The sequence below is a fragment of the Typopeltis vanoorti genome, chromosome 4 (assembly GCF_054136105.1).
Source record: "Typopeltis vanoorti isolate ZY-2024b chromosome 4, IOZ_Tvanoo_1.0, whole genome shotgun sequence".
Lineage (NCBI taxonomy): Eukaryota > Metazoa > Arthropoda > Arachnida > Uropygi > Thelyphonidae > Typopeltis > Typopeltis vanoorti.
Window position 1 is genome coordinate 155,222,608 of NC_143552.1, and position 25,077 is coordinate 155,247,684.

The window sequence follows — 25,077 nt, forward strand, 5'->3', positions numbered from 1 at the left end:
GAGTAGAAAAAAAAAACATTTTAATATTACCGTTCATTGAATTTGGGTGCTCAGAGTAAAATTGCATCACGGCATCAGACCCCTACAGCCGGCACTGCTCTGTGATGGTCAGCATCAGTTTGTGAAGGGGAGATCATGTTTAGTAATCTGCTTACTACAAGGTGATGAGTTCAGTGGATGAGAGAGAGAGATGCATATAGAGTGGTATAGTTCAAAGGCCTTCCATACTTTGCCACATGACAATCTGGTAATTAATCTGAAACAGATGTGATTGGTTAAGAGTATTGGATATGTGATTGGCTGTCAAATAGGTATGGATGGGTTGTTTATAGGAAAGTGGTATCCCAAAAGAGGAAGCTTACAAGCAGAGTCGATACAGCGGGTCTGTTAATGGTCCATCATTATTTAACTTGTGACTTTACAGAAGAATCTGAATAGAGGGATCCATTCTATCGAGATCTACTCCATTAACTTGCTTGGGGGAAGAAGCAAGTTAGTGGAGTCTATAATACCAAAAGATTATATTGACTGCAAAAGATACTTCACACCCATGTAATCATGGATGTGAAGTATCTTTTGGTTAAAAAAAAAAGAACAAGTTACTTATCAATTATCAAAGTACGTCATCATTGTAGCAAGTGCGTGTGTTTGGCGCCAAACTTGTTAGGTGGGTAAAGGCAGTGCAGTGTATTCTGATCACGAAACAGGACAATAAAATTTTCAATGACAGAAGCTAATTCATACATTAAAAAATCAAGTACAATAATGAACACAGCCTCAGTTATAGATAAGACACAAAAAATGTCACAGCATAATCTATATTTCCATTGCTCATATTTGTGTATTATTGATTTCAGAATTAGTGAAACTATCAACCGATTGTTGCTACAGTAACAATTAATTAAATTTTAAGTACATTCTACAGTAACAATTAATTAAAAAATTAAGCTTTTATTGTTGATATCTTTTCAATTATCGCTCTATTCATTGTCAATTTTTTTTAAATTCGGAATATAATCACGAAGTGTTTCAGATGGAAACTCTCAAGACCTACAAGTTGAGAAAATGTTTAATGAAGAGATGTCTAGTTTTCAATTTGAGTTTACAATCATGAACGAGATATCAGGAACTAAACTGAAGAAGAATTTCATTGAATAAAAAGGATTAGAATTTCATTTACTCCAGTGTTGATATCACGTGTAAGTATTTTAGTATTGTGATGTTTAAAATATTTAAGTAATATTTAAGTATTGTTATGAGCAATGAAAATGCGTTGAATTTTAACTGAGCGGCACACTCCTATAGCGAGTAATGAATGCAAGGAGAATTGGAGAAATACACCATTATTCTTACACAAGGTTTTGCGTAATTGAAATCTGACGCTTCCATCACAGAGAAAACTATGGGAGTGGGTAGTAGTTGGGGTGGGCATAAGAAAATGTCTGCGGGTGGAACAATTTACTTTGTTTCTATGTTTCTACAAATACCGACCGGTCAAGTAGTAACTTTTATTTAATATCGTGTTGTATCTCCTTTACTCCACATTAACAGTACATATGTGGGTTGGCATTCATTCCACAAAGTGTTGAATTGCATTGACTTCTGCAACATACCAGGAATTCACTAGATACTGCTTCAACTGACTCAGATTTGACAGAAGAAGGCTTTGCTCCTAGATCTGTTTTTCTAACATGACTCATACATTTTCAACGGCGTTCAGAACTGTTCGTTGTGGTGACCAGGAAAGACGGTGGATGGTGTCATGCTCGCAGAATCACTGTTGAACAATTCTTGGGCGATGGACGGCAGCATTGTCATTCATAAAACAACTCTCACCTACTGGTTAAATAAGTTAACATTGCAGGATGGATTTCACCAGCGACAGTGATCTGATATTCCTTGGAGGATACCCGATCTTCCAGCAATATTAAGGAACCCATTGAGTGCCAACAGAACATACCCCACACCATGACACAGCCTCCAGAACCTTGAAATGTATTTACAAGGCAAACTGGGTTCATTGCTTCATGTGGCTTCCCCCCCCCCAAAAAAAAAAAACTTTCTGTCTACAAAACGAGGTGTACCGTGACTCGTCGGATCTTATGACTATTTTCCAGTGTCCGGTCACCGTGTTTTTGACACCACTGTATACTTTTCCGACCCATGTCTCACATTATTTTCTCACTGTATGCAGCAAGTTTCCAACCCATATCTCACTATGTGAGATACGGATCGGAAACTTTCTGCATACACAGGAAGTTCTGTTTGTCCGTACAAGTTTTCTCAGACATGTCATTCCTTATAGAATATCTTAGGAACACAGTCATGCCTCTTAGACAAACATTGTGAACTATTTTTTCACGGATTAAACACCCACGATATCTCACCTTTTGAGGAACAAGTCATCTCTCTTATTTTCAAAATCGTGACTCCAGGCAGACGGGCACCCACAATACGCCCCTTATCAAACTCCAAAAGATCCTTTGTTTTTCCCCATTGTGATCAACACTATTGACGATTACTGACCAGCAGCATTCTTAACTACTTGCTTAGAACACGTAGTTACACACACATAACCAAGTATGTTGCTGTATATGTGACGTCCATCTGCATAAAGGTTTCTAATTCAGTAGCTTGTATGCGTGTAATAAAGCAATGCTAGAGTTAGATAACAGCAATACCTATACTCTGATGTTTTAAGACTTTACAAAAGCATTTGACGAAATACCCATAAGAATCCGTCAACTAATGTTGAGTGAATAGAGATATCAATCAGATTAGTGCAATGGATAAGTGGGTGGCTTTTCGTACAAACAAAGAGTAGTGTACAGTGGAGCAAATTCAAATATCAGAAAATTGACCAGATATGCAACAGTACTCTGTTTTTGGTCCTTGGGTGAACTCTACTGAAATCCATTAATTCCTCTTATTCTCAAAATGGAGTACGCAAAGGTCGTTTTATTCCTTTCTAACTTTTAGAGATTGGAGCAATCAATCTCCACGCTTAGCAAATCACAAATACTTGGCCCAAACTGCCAATGATTCTAAATAGCTCTGGTAAAACCAGTGCTGACTGTTGTCTGCTTACATAGCAGACAACTGCTACCATCTTAGGGGTTCTACAGTCGATTTTCTCGAGTTACTGGATTAAAAATCCTCGTTTGAGGGAGAAAAACCTACTTGTCCTTGCCAGAGATCTACTAACTCGGGAATAGATTGATGAATGGCTCAGCAAAGTTCCTTTGGTCGGCGATTAGAATCAAAATTAGGTAGAATATTGTTTCTTCGGGATGCTTAGCGCTAGGATGCAAACCTCGTGTCCACAAGGCTATGCAGACCTTCATTTGCTATTCAATCTGTTCATGATACCAGATATAATTTCAGGAGTGATGTCTAGTTATTTGCTAATAGCACTAAGTTGTGAATAGCAGTATCGATGAAAGCAACGTTGTGCTCCTACAAGATGACTAGAATATGCTAACATTGTGAGGGAAAGGGTAATGGTATTTCATTTAACGCGTAAACGAAATATCATTATGTATTTCATGTAAAAGAACCACACAATGAAATATGAGTATTCTATTGATAATATTTCTCTGCTGAAAACTGATGAAGCAAAGTATCTTGGAGTTATGGTTAATAGAGAACTGAAGTTCAGAGGATATTGCTGAAATTGGCAAACCACCCTAGAATATCACCTGGAATTTTAAAAATATGCTGACTAATAGGGTTAAAGAAGTCAATATTGATTTTTATGAGACTTATATACATCTACGTTTGGACTACTGTGTTCATATTTGGTCGCTTGGATTTATTTGGGGGATATTGAGATGGTTGAGAATCTTCTCTACTGCCTCTATATCTCAAAGTAACCAAAGTGGTTTGGGGACTATGATATGTTCTGCATTAGTATACTGTCTGTACGCCAGTTCAGAGAACCGTAGCTCGCGGAGTGCCAGTAAGAGCCAATTCATGTTAAAAGGGAGAAAGTAGTAAGGGATGTATGAATTCGTCACCAACACGCGAAATTATATGCTCGTTCATTTCTACCACTGTATTAGCTTGATTTTTGTCATTGATATTTTTCGTATTTATTTGTAGGATGCATCCAGTACCATCAAAAAGTTCTGATGGTGAACTTTTCAGCAACACTTGCAAAAGAACACGGTATAATATGCTGACATTTTGCGTCTTTAAGTCTCCTTGCTCCTTCCTATCCTTCATTTCTATTCCTCATGAAATTGATTACTACCACTCAACTTATGCTGCTGCCATAATACCGTCTTCCAAAATGCATGTCATTATCTCATTCATCCATTTTATAAATGCTCTATTTAACCCCTTCACTTTTCAAGTGCATTCGGACATTTTCTGCACGAAACAGTTCTTGAGTAGGGCTCAAGCAGGATTGATTTCTTTCGCATCCAGTTCCTCATTCTCCGGTACTGCTGCATGCTGTCTTTTGAGCTTATCATAATCATCAGCCTTTTATTTCTACATGCATCCCTTTTAAACGGAAGTTCAAATATGGCTGGCCACCACTATCCAGATGATCACCTTTTGGTCACTCTCACCAACTTGTTGAAGATTCCAGGAATTTATTCTATTTACCTTTGGATGCTGTCTCTTCATTTCAAACCATGTTTCCATAATTGAAGCTGCGTGCTGGCCACTTTTTTCTATCTACCTGGCTTATTTGTCTACATATTTCCTTCTCACTGCCCTCCACATTGCCTCAAATTAGGTGATCAAACTCCTGCGCTACCATAAATGCTCCTCCTTCCTTTTCTTCCTGCCGAAAAGAATCCCAACTTTGCATCTCTGTTCCATCATCATCGGGATGTCATTTTTATTCCACGATGTCCATCTTATGCGGACAATTTCGGGACTGACAATCGATCAATGCAAGAATTTTGTTCCCCTTATTTCATACTTCTGGAATTAGTAAACAATAAATAAATGAATAATTTCTTATTCAATGACATCTCAGATGTGACTTCTCATCTTCCCCAGTCCTTTTCTCTGTATTACTGCCGATCCATCCCATGCCATCTCGCTCGTTTTTATTTGCCCACACGTGCACTTCTGAATCAAGAGTTTTCATTCAGCATCCTCCCATCTATCGGGAACTTCTCCGTTTCCATGTCTGTATGGCGTCCCTTTCCTCTCATTTCCTTCACTGATGCTACCTACTCTCTATTCATGAGCTCACCTACCCCTGCTTCTTGATCTTCCAAACAACCCCACAAATCTTCCTTAAGTCTTTTGTTTGCTACAGTCATTACCCCTCCTTCTCCAGCAATAATGTCCGCTGGTGACGCACACCAAAACGTTTAAATGCAACAAGTCTTATACAATTGCGTCAATTTCTCAAATTCATCCCACATGTTCACAACATGCACCTCTCGATACACAACTCTGCTAGCATATCAATTAATCGCAATTATACTTGAGCAACATACTTACTCACAACCTTTCCTACCACTCGGGACTGATACAATCGATCAATGCAAGAATTTTGTTCCCCTTATTTCATACTTCTGGAATTAGTAAACAATAAATAAATGAATAATTTCATATTTAACTATGCTCAACAACCTCCTGATATCCAATCTGAGAATTTCCACCGATTGTTTTGCTTGTTACTCCTCAGATTCACCGCTTCAATCACTCTGCTCATTTTACTTCCAGAAAACAAGTCTTGTGCACCTTCTCATTCTTCATCATACCTCTAATAATGAAAACTCCATACAGAGTCACTCTCGAATCATTCGATATCTCTTTCACATGGCCATATTTCCTATCGTTCTTCCTTACTCTTCCATGCAAGTCTATAATTCTCTTCATTTCACTCCTCTTATGCTTCCTCTCTTCCCTCTTCTACTTTCATGTCCTGATCCCAGCGAAAACCTGAAGATTCTTATCTGATATTCTCATGCAGCTTCATGTCATGATTCTAGTTGGTTTTGGTAGTGTAATATCTGTAGAAGACGAACTCGCACTGGTGTTGTGACCAGGATCTCCAAGTATAATGAACTAACTCATGTATTCTCTTCTGAGCGACAGTAGGACTTCGAATAAGAGGCTGCTGATCATATAACTCACGATTACCTGATGCACTAATAGTAGGTCCTCAGAGTGTATTTAAACACATCATGGAATCACTACTACTATGATGAGACTGGACTGGCAAAAGGTGAAACTGGAGTTCTTTCCATTAAGACAGACAAGAGGTTCAATATTTTGTATTAAACATTGAGCAAATTGACTTTGATTTCAAGGTTGATTACTGTTCAAGATTGATTACTGTTAATAACAATTAACAGTAAAAGACACGCACTTTCAGTTTCTGGTACTAGCGTTGTCTACATTTGTTTTCATGGTTACTGTTTATCAGATTTGGCATCGTAATTCTTTGCCTTCCTATGTATTTCTTAGAACATGTCATGCAGTTTGTTAACCACAATGCATTTAAACCTCCAGAAGAAATGTTTATTGATTTATGCATTCTACTGTCTTTTGCAATAATCTAATCTCTTAGGTATACCACCAAGGGTAGAGTCTAAGTTTCTTGTTTCTTCTGAACTTTCTGTCCACCCACGGTAAATGTCTGGTCTCTAACGTATGGTTTTCCGATCATTTATTTAACTCATTTTCTCTAAGGGTTGGAAATGTACCGTAGGTTTATAAACTTTCGTGGGTGGGATTTACAAAAAAATAAAAACGAACGTATTTTAGGAGAAAACCTCTATTCACCTGATCCTATGATTAACCATCTAGGAAATTATGTTTCCATACTCAATGACTAGAATGAAACCTAAAAATCTCTCTTTTGCTGACGCAGGAATGCTATTGCTACTTTCTCCTTTAAACAAAACGAGAACTCCTCCTGACCGAAAATGTTTTTTTTGTCTGTCTACTGCACGAAATAATAATAGTAATACTTTTTAAAATATTTTTAACACTTTATTTTGTTTGCATACGTATAATAATTACATTATAAATTAGAGAAATTACAAAATTTAAAGATTATAAAAAATTACGTTGATTTCTGAAATCTTTTTTACCCAATTACAATAATCGTGTCTTTAGTGACATTCCAGCTTGTAATTTTTACAAAATTCAGCAATGAGTGCTGCGTATGTGATTCATTTTCTACACTGTATTTCAATTAAAGTTTTAATAATAATACTTTTTTTGCATCTATATTTACAACACGTGTTCTTGTAATATAACAATGAAGATTACACGAAATTTTTGAATAAAAATTTTTGGATAATAATAATAATATGATAATGTCTCAGATAAATTACATACATATGATTATTGCAGATTTTTTTTGCATGTTTACACATTATGTATAAAATAACAATTTTTCTATTTTCATCGTACAGAGTATTTACATATTTACAATTAATGAATATTACACTTGATGCTCTGTACGTTATACTGTACGCAGTTCAAGGCACATTATTTCTTTTCAGTATTTTTTCTTTGGATACAAATTCATGTATTTTTTTTAAATATCTGTATCTTCGTTATTATTATACGCCGTACTGATTGTTTTGTAACATAATTTGCAGTCTTTGATTATGAGGATTACGTGTGGATCAGTGAGGCAGATTATTCCCACCTACTTCGAAGCTTGAGTTAGTTTTTATGAAGAGAGTGGGATTAGCCTTCACTATTTATGTTGTGTTACTGTTTATGGATGGGATGTAGGCATTGGAAGCTGGTGATTTGTGATGTGTATATTAGTGTTAATGGTATATCTTCCACAGTTCGTGTTTTAATGTTCTGTAGTTGTCTATGTGTTTTAAATTTCTCGGTAGCTGTTGATAATAATAATAATAATAATAATAATAATAATAATAATAATAATAATAATAATAATAATAATAATAATAATAATAATCTTGATAGGAAATAGGAAATCCCATGACAATGTTGAAAGCTAGAACCCAGATGAACCAACCAAGTTCTAGAAGCAGTTGTAGGACAATCTACAAAAACATAACATTATTATTATTATTATTATTGTTCCGGGAAACTCCAAGGAGTCGACAGACTCATCGAGGGAGGCCCTAACATCATGTCAAGAACAACTATTCGACATTCACACAGTATCTATCATACCTTGCCTTGAACTCATTCACGGTCGTAGCACCCACGACAGACTCTGTTGTGGGTGCTACGACCATGATCTGAACATGAAAAGGTAACTGGTTAAAAAGAAGTTAACAATTGAACACTAAGTGGAAGAACTCACAACAACACAAATGGTTTAAAGATAAGGAATAGAAGTACCAGAATGCACCAGAAAATAAAGATGAATTCCCTAGCGTTTGGTTCAAATACTTAATCAGTACTCACGCTTGAATGGCTAAACATTTTAAACATCTATTGCAAACAAACTTTAGAGGGGATAACAACCAGAAGAAGATTTCTGATTTCGAAAGAAAAATTAAAAAGTACTGCTTGTGTAGCTCAGTGGAAGTGGCGCTTGCGTTCTCTGCGCTTGGCTGCTCGAAGTTAGACCTAGGTTCTAGTCTAGTCGCCGACTGGAGGAACTTTTTCTAAGCCTATCTTCGACCAGTTTCTGAGTTAGTCGATCTCTGGCACGAGCAAGCGGGTTTTTCCTCCCGGAAACTCGGGTTTTTCGTCCCGTAAACACAAGAAAATCGACCGTAGTACCCACATTATTTCAAACAGTGACATATCTTGTTAGGGTTAGGTCCAAGAGATGGCAGCACTTGTTTGCCAGCCCCTCTTCATCGGTGGCTGCTATAATTAGTGATAGACATGGGCCAGCTATCTCTGATTGGCTACCGGAGATTCAACTGTCCACTCAGTCTCCAAAAGCTAGATAGGGTATAAAGGCCTCGCCTACCTACTCCCTATTAGAGAATAAAAGGCGTTAGTTGATTTTTTTTGCTATTAAGAATTACCATTGATTCTATCAAGATCGATTAATCAGCAATTATCATGATACAGCTTCTGCCTATTGAACAAAGGAGTTATGGCAAAAATGTTTGACAAAATGATTTTGAAAAATTCGAAAGACGAAAAACAAACTAATATTTGACATGGATTAATTACAAGAATAGACATTGCAAACACTATACACAGAAGGAAAAAGATATGGACTAAATGTCAACTTTGAAAAAACTAAAACAATGATATTCGGACAACAGGAGTTACTGAACAAAGTTACGATGGACAGATTTCAACTGCAAAATGTGGAACACTTCACATATCTTGGATGCCACATGACGCATGACTTGGACTCCAAAAAAGAGATAAAAATTAGAATAGCCAGAGCAACAACTATTTTAAAAGCGATGGACAAAATATGGAAGAGCCAAGCTACAAAGATGCAAACTAAACTGCGCATTGTAGAGACCTGTATCGTCAGCAACATGCTCTATGGATGAGAGACCTGAGTACTCCTGAGAGAATCTGAAAGAAAGATAATGGCATTTGAGAGGAAGTGCTATAGAAAGATCTTGAGAAAAAGCTGGATCCAGAAAGTGAGCAATGAGGAAATCTACAGACGAATACAACCAAAAAAGAAAACCTGATCCAGAAAATAATCAAAAGGAAACTACGTCTATTTGGCCATATATGTAGAATGAATGATGGGGAAAAAATTAAAATGTTGCTGTTTGGAATGATTAAAGGAAAGAACAAAAGAGGAAGACCAAACAGAGAATGAGGCAATGACATCATCAAATGGTGCGGAAACTCTATACACAAATTGAGTCATCTTGCACAAAACAGAATGCAATGGAAGAATCATATCAAGATGGCAGCAGACACCTACGTGCATTGGACCCATGGTTGTTGATGCTGATGAATTACAAGAAATCCTTTGCTAATTAGCCACGTACTCGGATTGGAAAGTGCCTAGAAAATTTTGGAGTGAGTAAAAACATCAAGAAATTCCCAGCAGCAGTTATGACTATGACATGTGGTAAAGCCTAATTAATAGCTAATAAAGACAATCTAAGTGAAGTGAATATCAAGAGAGGGATTTTCGGTGTGATGCATTATCACCTCTGTTGTTCATCCTAGCACTAATTACTCGTAATATTAATTCTAAATAAAACTGGATGTGGATAGGAAATAAATAAATCTATTTATATATCTATTATACAGCTTTATGGTTACATATAAAACCGTTTCTAAAATGATTAGGAAGATAGCCTGTATCACAGTTATCAGGAAAGTTTTGTTATATAAGTATGGCATGATTTATGAAAGGTGGTTGTTGTTGTTGTTTGAAATTATGCCCAAAGATGAAAAGGCTGTGAAATCAGTGTATTATGTCTATAAATTGCGTGTGTTCCTCTGATCGGTTTCTCTATTTTATTTATGTTTTATTTATGTGTTTTATTATTATAAAGCAGGTTCTAACATTGTAATCTTGAAGCTACTACTAGCTTTTTGAAGAGGCTGTAAGACATAGCATAATTAGATGTCGATTTATTATCAGTTAATCGTTTCGCATGATGCAGTTTCCAGGGTGTCTCATCCATCTGTAAATTTCTGTATATAGAGAGATACGCATGGTATTCTATGAGTAGAGATCGTTCACAAGGTTACACAGCCACCTTTCTGTAATAAATAAATTTATTACAGAAACATGCAAAGCAAAGACTAAGTTGATAAGGTATATTGCCATTTCCCTTGTCAACTGAGTCTTTGCTTTGCATGTTTTCATGTAGCTCTCACTTTGAGAGATTTAAGTATAAGTCATAAATCATTAGGATGGATTACCGAGTTGAGTCTTGACACAGCAGGGAATTCTTTACAAATATTTGGAATCACACACACACACACACACACACACACACACACACACACACACACACACACACACACACACACACACACACACACACACACACACACACACACACACACGCACACACACACACACACACACACACACACACACACACACACACACACACACACACACACACACACACACACACACACACAAATTTGTTAATCATTTGGCTAATAATTGTCAACTACAAAGGGTATCGAATAGTATGGTATCCTTGAGATCTTAATAAAAACCTTAAATGATATTTTGTACAGGTTCTTTGGTTAAAATACAATTAAAATGTTTGCTCGGAGTGCATTTGATAAACCAATCATAAGCAAAATTAAAAAGCACTTAGCATTTCAGTTAACATGTTTCATCTTCGACAATGTCTTCATGCAAATATGAACTCTCAGAAAACACCAACTCATACTACAAGATGAAGTGCTTATTTTTCGAAATTCTTTAAATCAAAAAAATAAAAATAAAAACTCAAATATGTAAATATAAATATTTTTTTAAAGTTTTATATTCAAATTAATGATTAAAGATTCGATTTTTAAATATTTTAGATTTAAATTATTTTAATTTACTTCTATATTATTTTGGGTTTTCAGGAAAGTTCGTGTCACTGTGTGGCGCCACGATTTTCGTTTTGATATTTATTATTATTATTATTATTATTATTCCTGATACCTCCAAGGAGTCCGAAGACTCATCGCGGGAGGACATCTACAACTGTCTCTACACCTAACCGCTACTACGAATCATCTCCATCAACGCCATCTACCGCCCACCTCCAACACCACCACAACTAGTAATTTTTGTCTGTAAATTGCGTGTGTTCTGAAGGGCCGATTTGTATGTATGCGGGATGAAAAACCCGAGTTTCCGGGAGAAAAAACCCTGCTACCTCCGTATGAGATCGGCTAACTCACCTTCGAATTGAAATCGACCAGATAAAGATTCCTCCCGTCGCGACGAGAATCGAACTTAGGCCTATTCCAATCGAAGGGCGCAATGTACCGTCGTTCTTCCAATTGCGCTGCGGAGGCGCTATATTTACCGATGATATCTCAATCACTGCAATGGGTTGCTGCGAAAGTTTCGTTTGCCTTGAGAAGTCCCACAAACGAACTTTTTTTTGCCATCATATGTTGTTACAAACATGTAATTTATCTCGAAAATCACTTCGGTTATTTTCGGAGCAACTTCAGCTTAGCAGAAAATCGTTTCATTTTTTACAACTCCGTAGCGTTTTCAATAAAAATGAAATTTGTTGTATTTAAGAAATAAACAATGCATCATGCCCATATATTAACTGCCTTTTATATTTTTACTATTTTAATATATTGTAATATTTTTAAATATTTTATCAAAAATGTTAAACAATCAATAGTCGTTTAATATAAAGTAAATCAGAGTCATATTTATGCACACTGTCGTCATATTTCATGGCTTTATAAGGTTTCAATTTTAAGACAAGTGGAAAGCCTTCTTGAATGTAATCACTAATTGGATCTAAAAGGCTGATTCTTTCTGATTCCGTCACACATCGCGAACAAACGTTGGATATACTGTATTCAGAAAAGGCAAACGAAATAAAATTCCGGTACAATGGAAGTAAGTGTGTTATTTTTTTATTTTTTTAACACTACGATTATTAAAAAAAAAATAGTACAAATATTATAATACTGTAATTTACAATTTCAAATCTTTTTTTTTTTTTAATTTTATCCTTTTTTTTAATAAATACGTTGTTAATTAAAACATGTCCTTTGGTTGATAATTGTCATCTCAAATGACATGACAATTAAATGCGTCTATTTTTATTATCTGTTTATTTTCACAGAACACATTATTGTTTCAGTTTTATCAATATTTGTAGTTGATTCAATAATAAACTAAAAATATTCGTCTGATAAAATCTGAAGTTAGAATTAGTTACATTAATTCCAAAAATATTTAGATTAGCAATAACAGCACAACTAATTGTATTATTCTACCTTTCTGAATGTCAAAACAAATTTCTGTATGTGTGTGTGTGTGCAAGTTCGTGAGGGTTCTAGAGAGAAACAATGTACTAAGTGAATAAGCCGGTAAACTATTGAGAGCTGCAGAATAAGCAACTGCATTGCTAACAGGATACTCGAGACAAAGGAAATGTGACGTGTGTTGAAATCGGGCCCACGCGTTAGACATTTAAATATGCATGAAATTCTTTCCCGCCTTCGTTTAGCTCATTCGTACTTCGTTGTAAGGTTGTGTGGCAATGATTTTGGTTTAACAACTTTTTGAAAGTCGCTAAAAGAAAAAAATGAAATTCTTGTTCTGTTTTGCCAATAAGTTTTCAATTTGTTTGGCCCTTTTCTGATGGAATTTTAACCTCTCTTCGTCTAAAATAAGTTCCAGCTGCTAACCGTTGCGAACGCTCTTGTACACAACACTTCCAAGGGGATGAAGAAGTCTATGTGCTCTACCATCTCGGCATAGCATCTTCAACCTATGCTCATCGAACCGAGCACAGAGAAAACGCTCTATAAGGAAAGTGTCCTAAAAGCACAAAATGGCGCTTTTTTGGTGATCTGATATTTTGTAATGAGTTATCAGATGGTTAATAAATAAGGAAACAAACAAACAAAGTAATTACTTAACGTTCGCTGGAGTCTACGAACTTTTTCGCTATATGAAGTAATTCTCGTCGTCCTTGACCTAATTGAAAAACTTTTCATCCGTCATGTACACTGATGTCACGGTTACCCTTGAAATTTACGCTTCAGAAGTCACCCACGTACCGTAAAACCTTGTCTATGCATGACTTAGTACACCCCCCCCCACACACACAAATTAAACCCATTAATGTATTTACAGGCTACTGACATGACAATGATAATCCCAGAATGGAAATCGAATCTGCACGCACTTTTCCTCTATAGAATAGAACGTGTTTGTGATGAATTTGATGAACGAGTCTTTTAATAAAATCCTATCCTATCCTTCTCATCCTAGAGCGGGTTGAGTCCCCTCCTAATGAGGGCTTACTGGCGTGTTAAATGCAGCCGGTTCGCCACTTCTCTGCTGCATCCCTAAGGGCGATATTCATGACTGTAATCCGTGTGTGTTCACGGGGTCGGTTTGCCTGCTTGCGGGATGAAAAAACCCAGATAAACTGAGGAAAAAAACCCTACTGCCCAAGACCGGCTAACTTGACTATGACTGAGGAAGATCCTTAAACTCCTCACATCGTCGACGGGAATCGAACCTAGGACACTCCTTCCCCAGGCATATGGTTGCGAAGCGCATAGCCACTAGGCTAACTGCGCTTTAATAAAACTTTAATAAAATACCCGGATCAAATTCAGCTCCTGCAAGCATTGCTAACAGGATCGATCCTCAAGACATAGACAGACAGCGAAATTCTCTAGTAATACTGTGTTCGTATCTTTCTGTTAAAGTAAAAAATAGAAATCTTAAAAATAATCAGTCAACCAGCTTTTAGAGGTGAAGTGTATATTAAAATATGTAAATATTATTTTTTAAAAAACTGAAAGCGTTTATAAACAAGAACCAAACGGTTGTGGAAGTCTGAAAAAAACATTGAGTTCATTCAGTTAGGAAGGCATGTGATAAAGTTGCTTGCAAGGACAATCAGAAAGTTAAAAAGAAGGTCCTGGTAAAGAAGAAAGCGTAGTTTAGCGAGAAAATCGGTGTATACTTTAAATATATACTCTGAGAGAATATACAGGAAAAAAATTGTAAGAAAGTAAAGCAAAGCACTGTGTAAAAATAAAAGTAATGGAGCACTTTAGTATGAAAACAAAAAACGAACATCAGGAAATGGGCAGAATGTTTTGGAATCGAATGAAGAAACTTAGAAATGGAAGAAAACAGAATTTATGCATCTTTGAGGGAATCAAATTTTATAAGGTAATATAAAAGGTAAAGAAATACTAGAGGTGTGCGATAATTACTTTGAAAGATTGTCAAATGAAATAAGCAGTGACAGGAGAATGGTATAAAAGAAATATCCAAGAAGAATGTAAACAACGGCACATACCGATACTTAAAGTAGAAAACACCATCACAAACCTGAAATGTGGAAAGGAAGCAGTTGGAGTTTTCGACCAGAAATGCTTAAGTATGGAGATATAAAAGTTTTGCAGTGGCTACGCTCCATAATTTCGAAGGTCACTCGATGGAATTCCAGATGATTGGAGTAGAGCACTCATAAAAATAGGAAATAAAACTTGATATTAGAATTACAGAGGGGGTTCTCTAACATGCCTGATCCTAAGATTGATGCATGAATACCTCAGAAAAGAATAATGGTGGAAGGAAAATTTGGAGAAGAATAAAATGGATTCAGGGTTGTCAAGATCAGAATTTCACTTTAAGACAAATAAAAATTCAAAAAAGATAAAAAAAAAAAGATGGTTTAATGTTAAAGCAGGTTTACGAGAAGGCTGCACATTATCTCCATTGTTATTCGTTATCTATATGGATCACATTATGAAGGAAAGTCGTATCAAACCTGATATCAAAATTCGAGATGTCAATCTGAGCTCTTTTTTATATATAGATAATGTTATCCAGTACTGGATTTATTTAGAAGATTCCTTTATTTAGAAGAGTCTACAAGATTCTTGTAGACTCTTGTAGATTCTTGTAGACTAAATTGAATAACTGTTATAATAAATCTGGTGTGAAAATCAGCAATAAAAATACAGACTATGAAAGTAAACAGGAACATCGCAAACATGAACTGCATCCAACAAAGAGAACCTATGGAATAATTAAAATGGTTATTTTAGGTTCAACAACGGAATCAGCAATGCTGGTATAGTAGAAAGCCAACTGAATAAACATGTATGAATAAGAGTGAAGTGAGTCAAAACACTAAATTAGCTGTTTACAAGACAGTCGTCAAACTAACTTATGGATGTGAGAGCCGGCTTAGAAATAAAACGCTTGATCACAGACTGGTGACCACAGATATTTGTTTAGAGATGTTTATTCCTCATCACCCCATTGGGAGCATAGGACCTCGACCACTGATCGCCATCTGACGCTGTTTTGTGCTTCTCTCTCATCAGATCTTTTCAATCTTTCTGAGGTTTTCTCCAACTCCTCTGTCAGCTTATGTTCGTCCACCTTTTCTCTTTCCTTGTTGATTCCCCTCTAATGCTTGTTTCACTTTGTCTTTTTCAGGCTTCCTTTTGTACATGCCCTATCACCTCCATTTTCTCTGATTCATGTCATACATTATTGGTTTTTGCTTATTTTTTACCATAATTCTTTATTGGATATCTTTTCTGGTCATTTTATTTGGAGAATTCCTCTTAAACATTTACAAAGCTTTGCAGTTTTTTTTTTCTTTTTTTTTCTAATTGCTTTTGTTGTTGTCCATGTTTTGCATAGAGTAGAACTGATTTGATATTTGTATTAAATAATCTGATTTTGATTTTTAACCTTTTTCTTTTGATCTCCATATTTTCCCTAACATGCTAAAAATTCCCTGTGCTCTCTCTCTCTCTCTCTCTCTCTCTACTTAGATTTTATTTTTTCCTCTACTCCTCCCTCTTTATTTATTATTGATGCTAGGTAATTAAAGTACTCCACTGTTTCTCAGATTTGAACACCCATTGCCGTCTTTTTTTGTTTGTTATTTATTTTCATTATTTTTATTTTCATTTTATTTATTCTTAATCCAACAGTCAAGGCTTCTTTATTAAGTTTTATTGTTGATTTTATCATATGTTGTTGTATATGTGCCAGTGAACATGTATCATCTGTAAAATTCAGGTCATGTAGCTGTTCTATTAAATTTGATGCTTTTCATAGCATTTCGCAAGCTTTACAAGGGTTTCTAACATCACACACGAAATTTAAATCTGTTTCCAGCAAAAGGGATAGTGTCTCCAGTCATTTCTGATTTTTTATATTTTTTTATATTTTTAATTTTGTGAATTTTTTTTGAGTTTTTATTAGGTTTCTTTGTTAGAAACCTAAACATGCTGAAAACCAATGCAAAGCGCTTTCGAATCCACCCTACTCGTTGACATTTCGAAGAAATAGTTTATTTTCTGTAGTTTTAAAAATCAACAGCTTACGAGCATTCACTTACTGGTTCTGTCTTTGGTCAAGAAGCAGCTCAGCTTATGTAGGCGTCATACAGCTGCGCTAATGTATGGGTTGCTGACCTAAAAGTTCCGCAAGTGTTCACCTTTAGCAGGATGCAGGGAAAAAAAAAAAAAAAAACTGAAATAAAGTCACGAACGCTATTCAAATACAGCGTGATTATAATTTTTCAAATCAATTTCTTGAGATTATCGTAATTTTTGTACCTAAGCAAACAACTCTATAGTGGATTAAAGGTCTTTCAAAGCGACCTTCATATATGAAGAAGAATCTAAAATATTTAAAAGAATGTTTCAAATCAGCGCGATAGTTGTTTATAGTTCCGGGAATGTGAATTATATACTCGCTGAGTGCATTTAGTTGTCTCAAGCTATCTGCAGGAGTTTGAGAACTTCAAGTAGTTGCAAATAAGATGTGTGATAAGCAATCACTTTATTTAAGGACTTGTGGTGTCATTTATCACCCCAATTCTACTACATTTGAAACCATTTTACGCGTTTGAGCGCATAAGGAAGTCGTCGCACATGTTCTGTTTTTTTTTTTTTTTGTTCTTTTTTTTCCTGTTTTTCCAACTGCTTTAGTTGTTGCCTGTGGAATAAATTAATGGGGAAAATAGGACACTGCTTTAGGTACGGTTGTTGTTCTGCCAGTCATCTGGAATACAGGTACTGATTTTTTAAAAAAGCATTCTTGTAAAGGATTTTGTACCTGGAAAACACGTTTCATATTCAGTTACTTTCTGATGTGTGTTGATAGAAGCGTTTGTCATAATAAATATTTTAACACGTAAAATATAGGGTGATCAAAATTCAACCATCCCTATTTTAAGGCCTTGTGGGGAGCCACCCAGTCATCCAAATGCTGCGAAACTTGACAGGAATGCATTGCACGTCATGTGGAAGCCATATCTGAGAGATCAAAAAGAAAAACATAGTTCCGAAATTCACTACTAGGGTTCGTTCTATGCTATACCGAATGCAGATGTGTGTAAGGAGAAAAGCTACACAAGCATAAATAACACATTTTTATTCCCTTCCACTATGCATTCACCGGCTGTACTGCTCAATGTGCTGCCCTCCCCGGTATGCCACAAACTGCATCCTTTTCACAGGATGTTGTTCAACGGCAGAAAGCAGCTGGTTGGGACTGATATTGCGCATACACTGCGTTATTATGCTGTCTCTCAGCACTGGCAAGTTATCAGGATGATCTCTATAAACCCTGTCTTTGAGAAATCTCCAGAGCCAGAAGCCACAGAGGATCAGATAAGGTGAACGAGGCGATCATGTACTCGTAGTGGGGAAACGCATGGCTGATCAATCTGGCTTCCGTGAAATGTTCTACAAGAACCTCCCGTGCGGATGGATCGATCGATGTGTGTGGAAGGGTCCCCTATCCTGCATGAAAATGACCGAATCCATGCACAGGCGCTGCTGTAAGTGTGGCACAACAAAATTGTTTATCATATCACGATAACTCTTGACAGTAACTAAGCAGGTCACAAGACCCGACTGGCGAATGTCTTCAAAGAGGAATGGTCCAACGATAACCGAAGCTGTAAACCTGCATCAGTAACTTTGCGTAAATGCAAAGGAATTTGTTGGATTGCATGCAATACAAAATAGCCCATACCCGGCAATGAATGGAGTTGTGGGTATTCACAACTCCATTCAGGTGAGTGAGTCTCATCTCCTGACAAAATTACCCGCGACGACCACTCAGCGTTCAACTCCACTCGACAAGAAATGTTAAAGCGAATGTCAGTCGACTTTCAAAGTCCTGCGGAACCAACTCCTGTGTCAGAGTTATCTTGAACAGGTTGAACTGTAGAATCTTCTGTAGAATTTTCCAGACAGTTGTGTGAGGTAAATCTAGGCGTCTTGATACAGCAGCACGTGCACTGCAGGAACCAACGCTGCTATTCATGGCCTGCTCCACGACAACAGTAGCGACTTCACGTTGTGGATTGATTGGTCTGCTACCTCTGCCAGGTCTATCTTCAACGATTCCATTTCTTCAAAACGACCAATCATTCGTCGCAGAGCACATGGAGATAGTGGACCTCATCGACATTTGTTCAGGCGACGAAAATCGTGGAATGCAGCAAAATCATTGCAATTCTTTATGTAGTACAGCTTCACGAGCTAAGCACTTTGAGGCAACGCAAGTGCCATCGGACTTAACAACTAGAATGAAGGGAAAATCCCGTGTCCATCACCCAGCGCTCCGGCACCTGCTGAGTTGGGTGACGTGCAGATTCCATTCATTCAGTGTTTATAATCCCTTGGTAGTGAATTTTGGAACCACTTTTTTTCTATATCAGATCTCGCTTCCGCATGACGCTCAATGTATTCCTGCAAACTTTCGCAGCATTCGGATGAACGGGTGGTGGTGCTCCCAAGGCCTTAAACAGGAATATTTTAATTTTGTTCACCCTGTATTTGCATCTGTTAACCTCTCTTTTAAACTTTAAGATAGCCTATCAATATCACTTCAACATTACCATTTTTAATTAATGCAAATTGTTGTAGGTGTTTTAGTGCCCGTAAATCTTTTAAAGTCAGATTCTCATTTCATCGCTGGTATTGTCTTCGGTCTGTCTAACCGAATTAGTCGCCGTTATTTTCATAGTAATTTTCTGTATTAAGTCAAAAGTTGATTTGTTCGCTTATAAACTACGACAATACTCAGTTTCGCGTGAAATTTGCCTTCAGTCATGTAATGAAGGAAGCCACATAGAACGATAGGAAGAAATTGAGCTGACGTAGCTACTGTTCTGGAATTACAGCCGAAGACTATGAGGACAGTTGCATTACATGTTAACCCTGTGCTTTTCTCAGACTGATCTGTCTGTTTGGCGGAATGAAAAACCGAGTCGGATTGGGTTGGAAAGGATCGTTATGTATTACGACCGATCAAAGCAGCCGAGGCTATGAAGGCCATTGTAGAATGTTTGTGAAACGAATGCGTTCGGGCTGCCGGTTTGTCTGTTGCTGGGATTAAAAATCCAAGTTTCTGAATCTTTCGCATCCTTATAAGACCTGCAAACTCACCTTCGGTTGATGCATAGCAAAACCGAAGGACATTCTATGACATTGCCCTTTGGTTTTGCTATGCATCCCTGCATAATGGTGTCATTCGTAACTGAACGCAGAGATATTTTGTAGTTTACGTAGCATCGAAAGTAAAAGTCGGAATGCTTTAGAGTTGAAGGTCATCTCATATGAAGGAAATAACATTTTATTAAATGGATAAGAATCCTATTTTGTTTTATAGACAGTAAGTGAAACTCAAGATCGAGAACTACGATCGTAGTTCTCGATCTTGAGTTTCACTTACTGGCTATAAAACAAAATAGGATTCTTATCCATTTAATAAATATTAAATTGCCAGAAAACTAGCCTTTTGGCTTTTCATTTTAATTACAAAATACAAGCACACCTTTATGGCATTCGTATAATGAAGGTATGTAAGTTCTTTTCACTACCGTGAGATGCGGTGATTGATTCATTCAATCCAATACCCTTGGAGGGTAAAGATCATACCTCACAGGATCATTTCTGTAGTATGGTTAGCGTATAGATCGCTTCTCGGCCTTTTGGCTTAGATCAAGTGTGTAGTTCATTTTTGTGAACTTTCCCCATAAGTGGTTAGCAAATTGTTTAGCTAATCGCAAATTATAGTATATGTTAGCTCAGTTATTATCGGCAAAGCGTCTCATAGAGACACTTGATAATAAACTACAGCAGCAGATACGGAATAAACCCCAGACTGGGGCAACAATAACACACTAAGTGGTAGGAATAGCTTAGGCCTCATCAGCATGGCTTTGCCGCGTACGCGGACCCTTGGAATCGAAGTGGAAGCTGATGTACGACCTCGATGTTTGGCCAAAGCCCTCATCAAAAGCGTCGGTGCTGAGCAAATTTTTGGGTTTACTCCCTTTGGTGGTGGCCGCTTCCAAGTAGTAGTAAGGAGTGAGCAAACAAGAGACAAACTACTTGCAGGATTCGAATGTAATGGAAAAACAATAGTTCCATTTTTGGTAGGGAGTATTACCAAATTACTTAGAATCCCCAGATTCCCTTTAAAATATATTGAAACGGATGTAAAGATCATCCACGAAATATTCGGGAAATTCGGCGTTATACACAAGGTGGAAGTCCTAAATGACGCAGAAAACCCCAAATGGAAGTCGGGAGAAGTCCACATCTCCCTCGAGATGAAAACGCCCGTTCCCAACTTCATTTTTATTGGATCCGCCAGAGTAATGATAAATTACCCTGGTGTTAAAAAACAATGTTTTAGATGTGGTGCTTTCACTCACCTTGGGGCGGACTGTCCTAGAGTGAAATGTAAAAACTGCCTCAAAGCAGGCCACAACCAAGACAACTGTGAGTCAGCTTGCCTGAAATGTGGGGTAATTGACCACAAAGTGGACACATGCCCATCCAGAACCCTTGCTGAGAGGATGGGTGGTGCAATCACGCCAGCAACTCCACCAAGCAATGGAAATGACACACCACAGGAAGCTTCTCCTCCTTTCGAGGCTGCACCTGATATAACAGAAATCCATACCTCCACTTCTAAGAAAAACCGAAAGGGGAAAAAAACTTCCACAAGCAGTAAAATCCAACAAGAAGAAACAGTGGCTATTGAAACCATCAATACCAATATAGATACTAATACAGATGAAATAGATACAGAAGAAGGAAAGATGGAGGTGAACATCAACACCTCCAAACGGCCATTAAGCCCACAGGAAGAAGAGTTGGTAACGCCCAAAACAGCAAAAGTATCTGAGACCGCTCACCCAGAAGTCCCTCACGCGAAAGCAAGGGAGACTCTCAGCCATCTCATCAGAGGTATCCCAGGGATGGCGGAAAAATTCAAAGAATGGATAAAAAAATAGGAGAACCTGAACTCCTCCTCACAGGAGAACATGGATCTGACATCGTCAGTGCAAAATGGGGTGATATTTTCGTTGATGACATCAGCAAAATCACCTCTGAGCAAGTAGCGGTAGCCCAGGATTTAGACGAGGAGGCAGCTTCGGCGTTCTTCATAGCTCTCTGCAAACTAGACATGGCCAAGGGAAGTGAGGTGGCCAAAAGAATAATAACTGCCCACAACAAAAGAAAGACACAGTAACCACCTTGTGGGGTTTCTGTACATAGCTTCACCGGTTTCAGCTATCACAGGTGGGGGAGGACCTGAGAACCCGAGCGGCGAAGGCTTACAGCGAGGCGGTGCAGTTCCTTGTGAGCTGCATCACTCGGGCCAGATCCTTCCTCCACCTCTAAGTTTAACTTTCAATTTTTGCTTTTCTGTGTACTTTTTTGTTTTTGTTTTGTTACATGTTTCCTTTTTAGGATTTTTCCTTTTTTTTGTAAAGTGAAAAATCAACGACCGTTTTAGAAACGCCCCTGGGGGGCAAACAGCTAAAACAGGTCAACTGAGGCCTCTTTAACCTACCCTACCACTATGCACTCTATCTTTATTTCCTCTCCCACTATCTGCTGACTCTCAGCCTATCTTACTCTACAGGCCGATGATGAAGATTTGTTGAACTCACAAATTATTATTAATAGATAGCAATGCTGTAGCTAATGAAGCTCTAACTGAGGCTCGGCTATTGCTGCTACCTTCCTGCCATGATCAGAGCTTTAATAATAGCTCAATAACCTTATCCCTACACTGTCCGCTACAGATAACGGGGAATATGAAAAGCATTCTTGCTTCACCCCTTTAAGCCAGTCCTTATAAGGACTTTGATATTTTCCTAGGTCTACCTACTCACTGATGAGACCTCAAAAAGGGTTGAAACCGGTCTGGGTAGTGACCTCTCCTCATAATGTAAAACAATAATACATCTCCTAGGAGCTGTGTTTTACCTTATGAGAGAATATCAAGAATAGTGGGGGAGCTTGCTCCACCTTTGCTTCGAATTGCCTTCGCCGATAGTTTTTCGGCATTGAAACTCTTAGATCGTAGTTCTCGATCTTGAGTTTCACTTACTGGCTATAAAACAAAATAGGATTCTTATCCATTTAATAACTATTAAATTGCCAGAAAACTAGCCTTTTGGCTTTTCATTTTAATTACGAAATAACATTTTCTTCCGGAAATCCCGAATTTTTCATCCCACACAGCATGTCCTAACCTGCCCGGAGAATACGCGATTTACATATCCGCTTTAGGTGGCAGATGATTTTGATCTCAAAAGGTATAAGAGATTCACCAATCAGAGGCGATCGTGCATAGGCACTGCGGAACTGCAGCACCCCAATTTTTCTTAATACATAAAGATATTTATTCATTTATTTATATTTGCTTGTAATATTTAATTTTATCATAAACAATCCTATGCAATTCTCTTATTTTGTATAAAAAATAATAAAAATCCATCTTGTAGCACTTAGGAGGGTGAAGGATGCTAGCGGCACTGTGGTAAACACAGTGCCATATTGCTATGCGCTGAAGCATATGCACGTCACAGTGAGATGCGAGCTATTAGCGTAATGCCGCACTGTCCGTCGCGCAGTTCCACTGTTGTTTATATGCAGTTTGCGCCAGTAGTAGAATGTTCATAGTGCTTATCTCCGTCTCTTTAAATATTTGGACATTACCATTAAAGGATTTAATGATAATGTCCAAAAATCGTAAATCCATTCCTTTAATTACAATTAAAGGAATGGATTTACAATTTTAAGTAATTTTGAATTATACCGAACTGTATAATTTTATCGATAATAAACAATATTGTTTCATGTTTAATATTTTTTTAAATTTTTACCATAATTTTGAAATTTTATCCAAACACATATACACTATACTTACAGTGTGTATGTATATTTCGAAAGTTGTAGCAACCCCAAAATTTCAAGCCATGAGCCGCTACTGTTCACCATCCCACTTGTTGGAGACCTAAAGTAACTTTAGCTCTCCAGAGAGACGAGATTATTTAACCTTATCTCACTTGTAGCGTATGCTTCTGTATTATTTCTAACCCTATAGCTCGGATAGATAAACTGATTCTAATAAGTACTTATTCATATTTCAGGCAATGAAATATGAATATTTCATTGCCTGAAATATATATTTCGGAGCTATCTCTAAACCTTTTTCTTTTGTAAATGAAAACCTCTTTACTCAAAGCCTAAAAATGTTAATTTTATTAGGATTTTTAATAAGAAAAAAAAACAAAACTATCGATATGCAATTAATGGACTAATCAAGAGAAGACAATTTTTAGGCGATTCACCATTTATTTGGAACTTGCGCTATCCAGCAGCAACATAATGTGAAGCGATGCTTTGTGTGCAGTTTGCGATTCCCACTCCAACAAAAAAGATGGCAAACTTCCAAGACGTGTGCGTCCAGATCCGCTTCCAAATCGGATAAACTTCCCACTGAGTTTTAAAACTTGTTTTGTAAAAAGGCAGCAAAGAGTGGAATTCGGCTATTTTAATAGTTTTTCCAAGTTCAAAAAGTTGGAAGCATTCTTATTTATTTATTCATGAATGTATTTTTGATAGTCTTGAAATTAATGGGGGTATGTGTCTATCTATCCTATTCCCTCAGCCACTCGACTAGTGGGGGTGGCTATATGCTACTATACTAGGGAGATGATTATGAGCAAGGTGGTTTCCTTCTTTAATTATCTTCCTTGCCGTAGTATATTTTATGACTGTAACCGTGTGTGTGTTCACGAGAACGGTTTGCCTGTTTTGAAGAATGAAAAACACGAGTTACTGGACTCTTCACCTCCGTAGGAGACTGGTTAATCACCTTTAGTTCGAAAGAGACCAGATAAAGGTTTCCTCACGTCATAGACGGGAATCGAATCCAGGTCTTTTCGATCAAAGGGCTTCGTCTATACTAACTGAGCTACAGAGGCTCTGGAAATATGTGTAATGTTACAAATTCACGGACAAGCCTAAAAATGTTTATGAACGTACATTGCTGTTCAAGTGTTGTGAGGAGTCTGTGGAAAAACGTACAAAAAAGAGATCAGTCCACACGACAATGCTTCGATTAAAGATGGCATTATTTGTTTTGTTCCCATTTCAGATCACGTGCGACTTTTTTATTTTCCAAAACGC

The 25,077-nt window shown here is 37.2% G+C and overlaps 1 protein-coding gene across 1 annotated transcript in view; it reads left to right on the forward strand.

Annotated features, from left to right (window-relative positions):
* Positions 1–18,610: 18,610 nt before the first annotated feature.
* Positions 18,611–25,077, forward strand: part of Gbeta76C (guanine nucleotide-binding protein subunit beta-2) — an 81,861-nt gene continuing 75,394 nt past the window's right edge. Inside the window, exon 1 of the mRNA XM_090392184.1 lies at positions 18,611–18,646. Coding sequence (XP_090248310.1) covers positions 18,611–18,646 — 36 coding nt within the window. The remainder of the gene's footprint in view (positions 18,647–25,077) is intronic.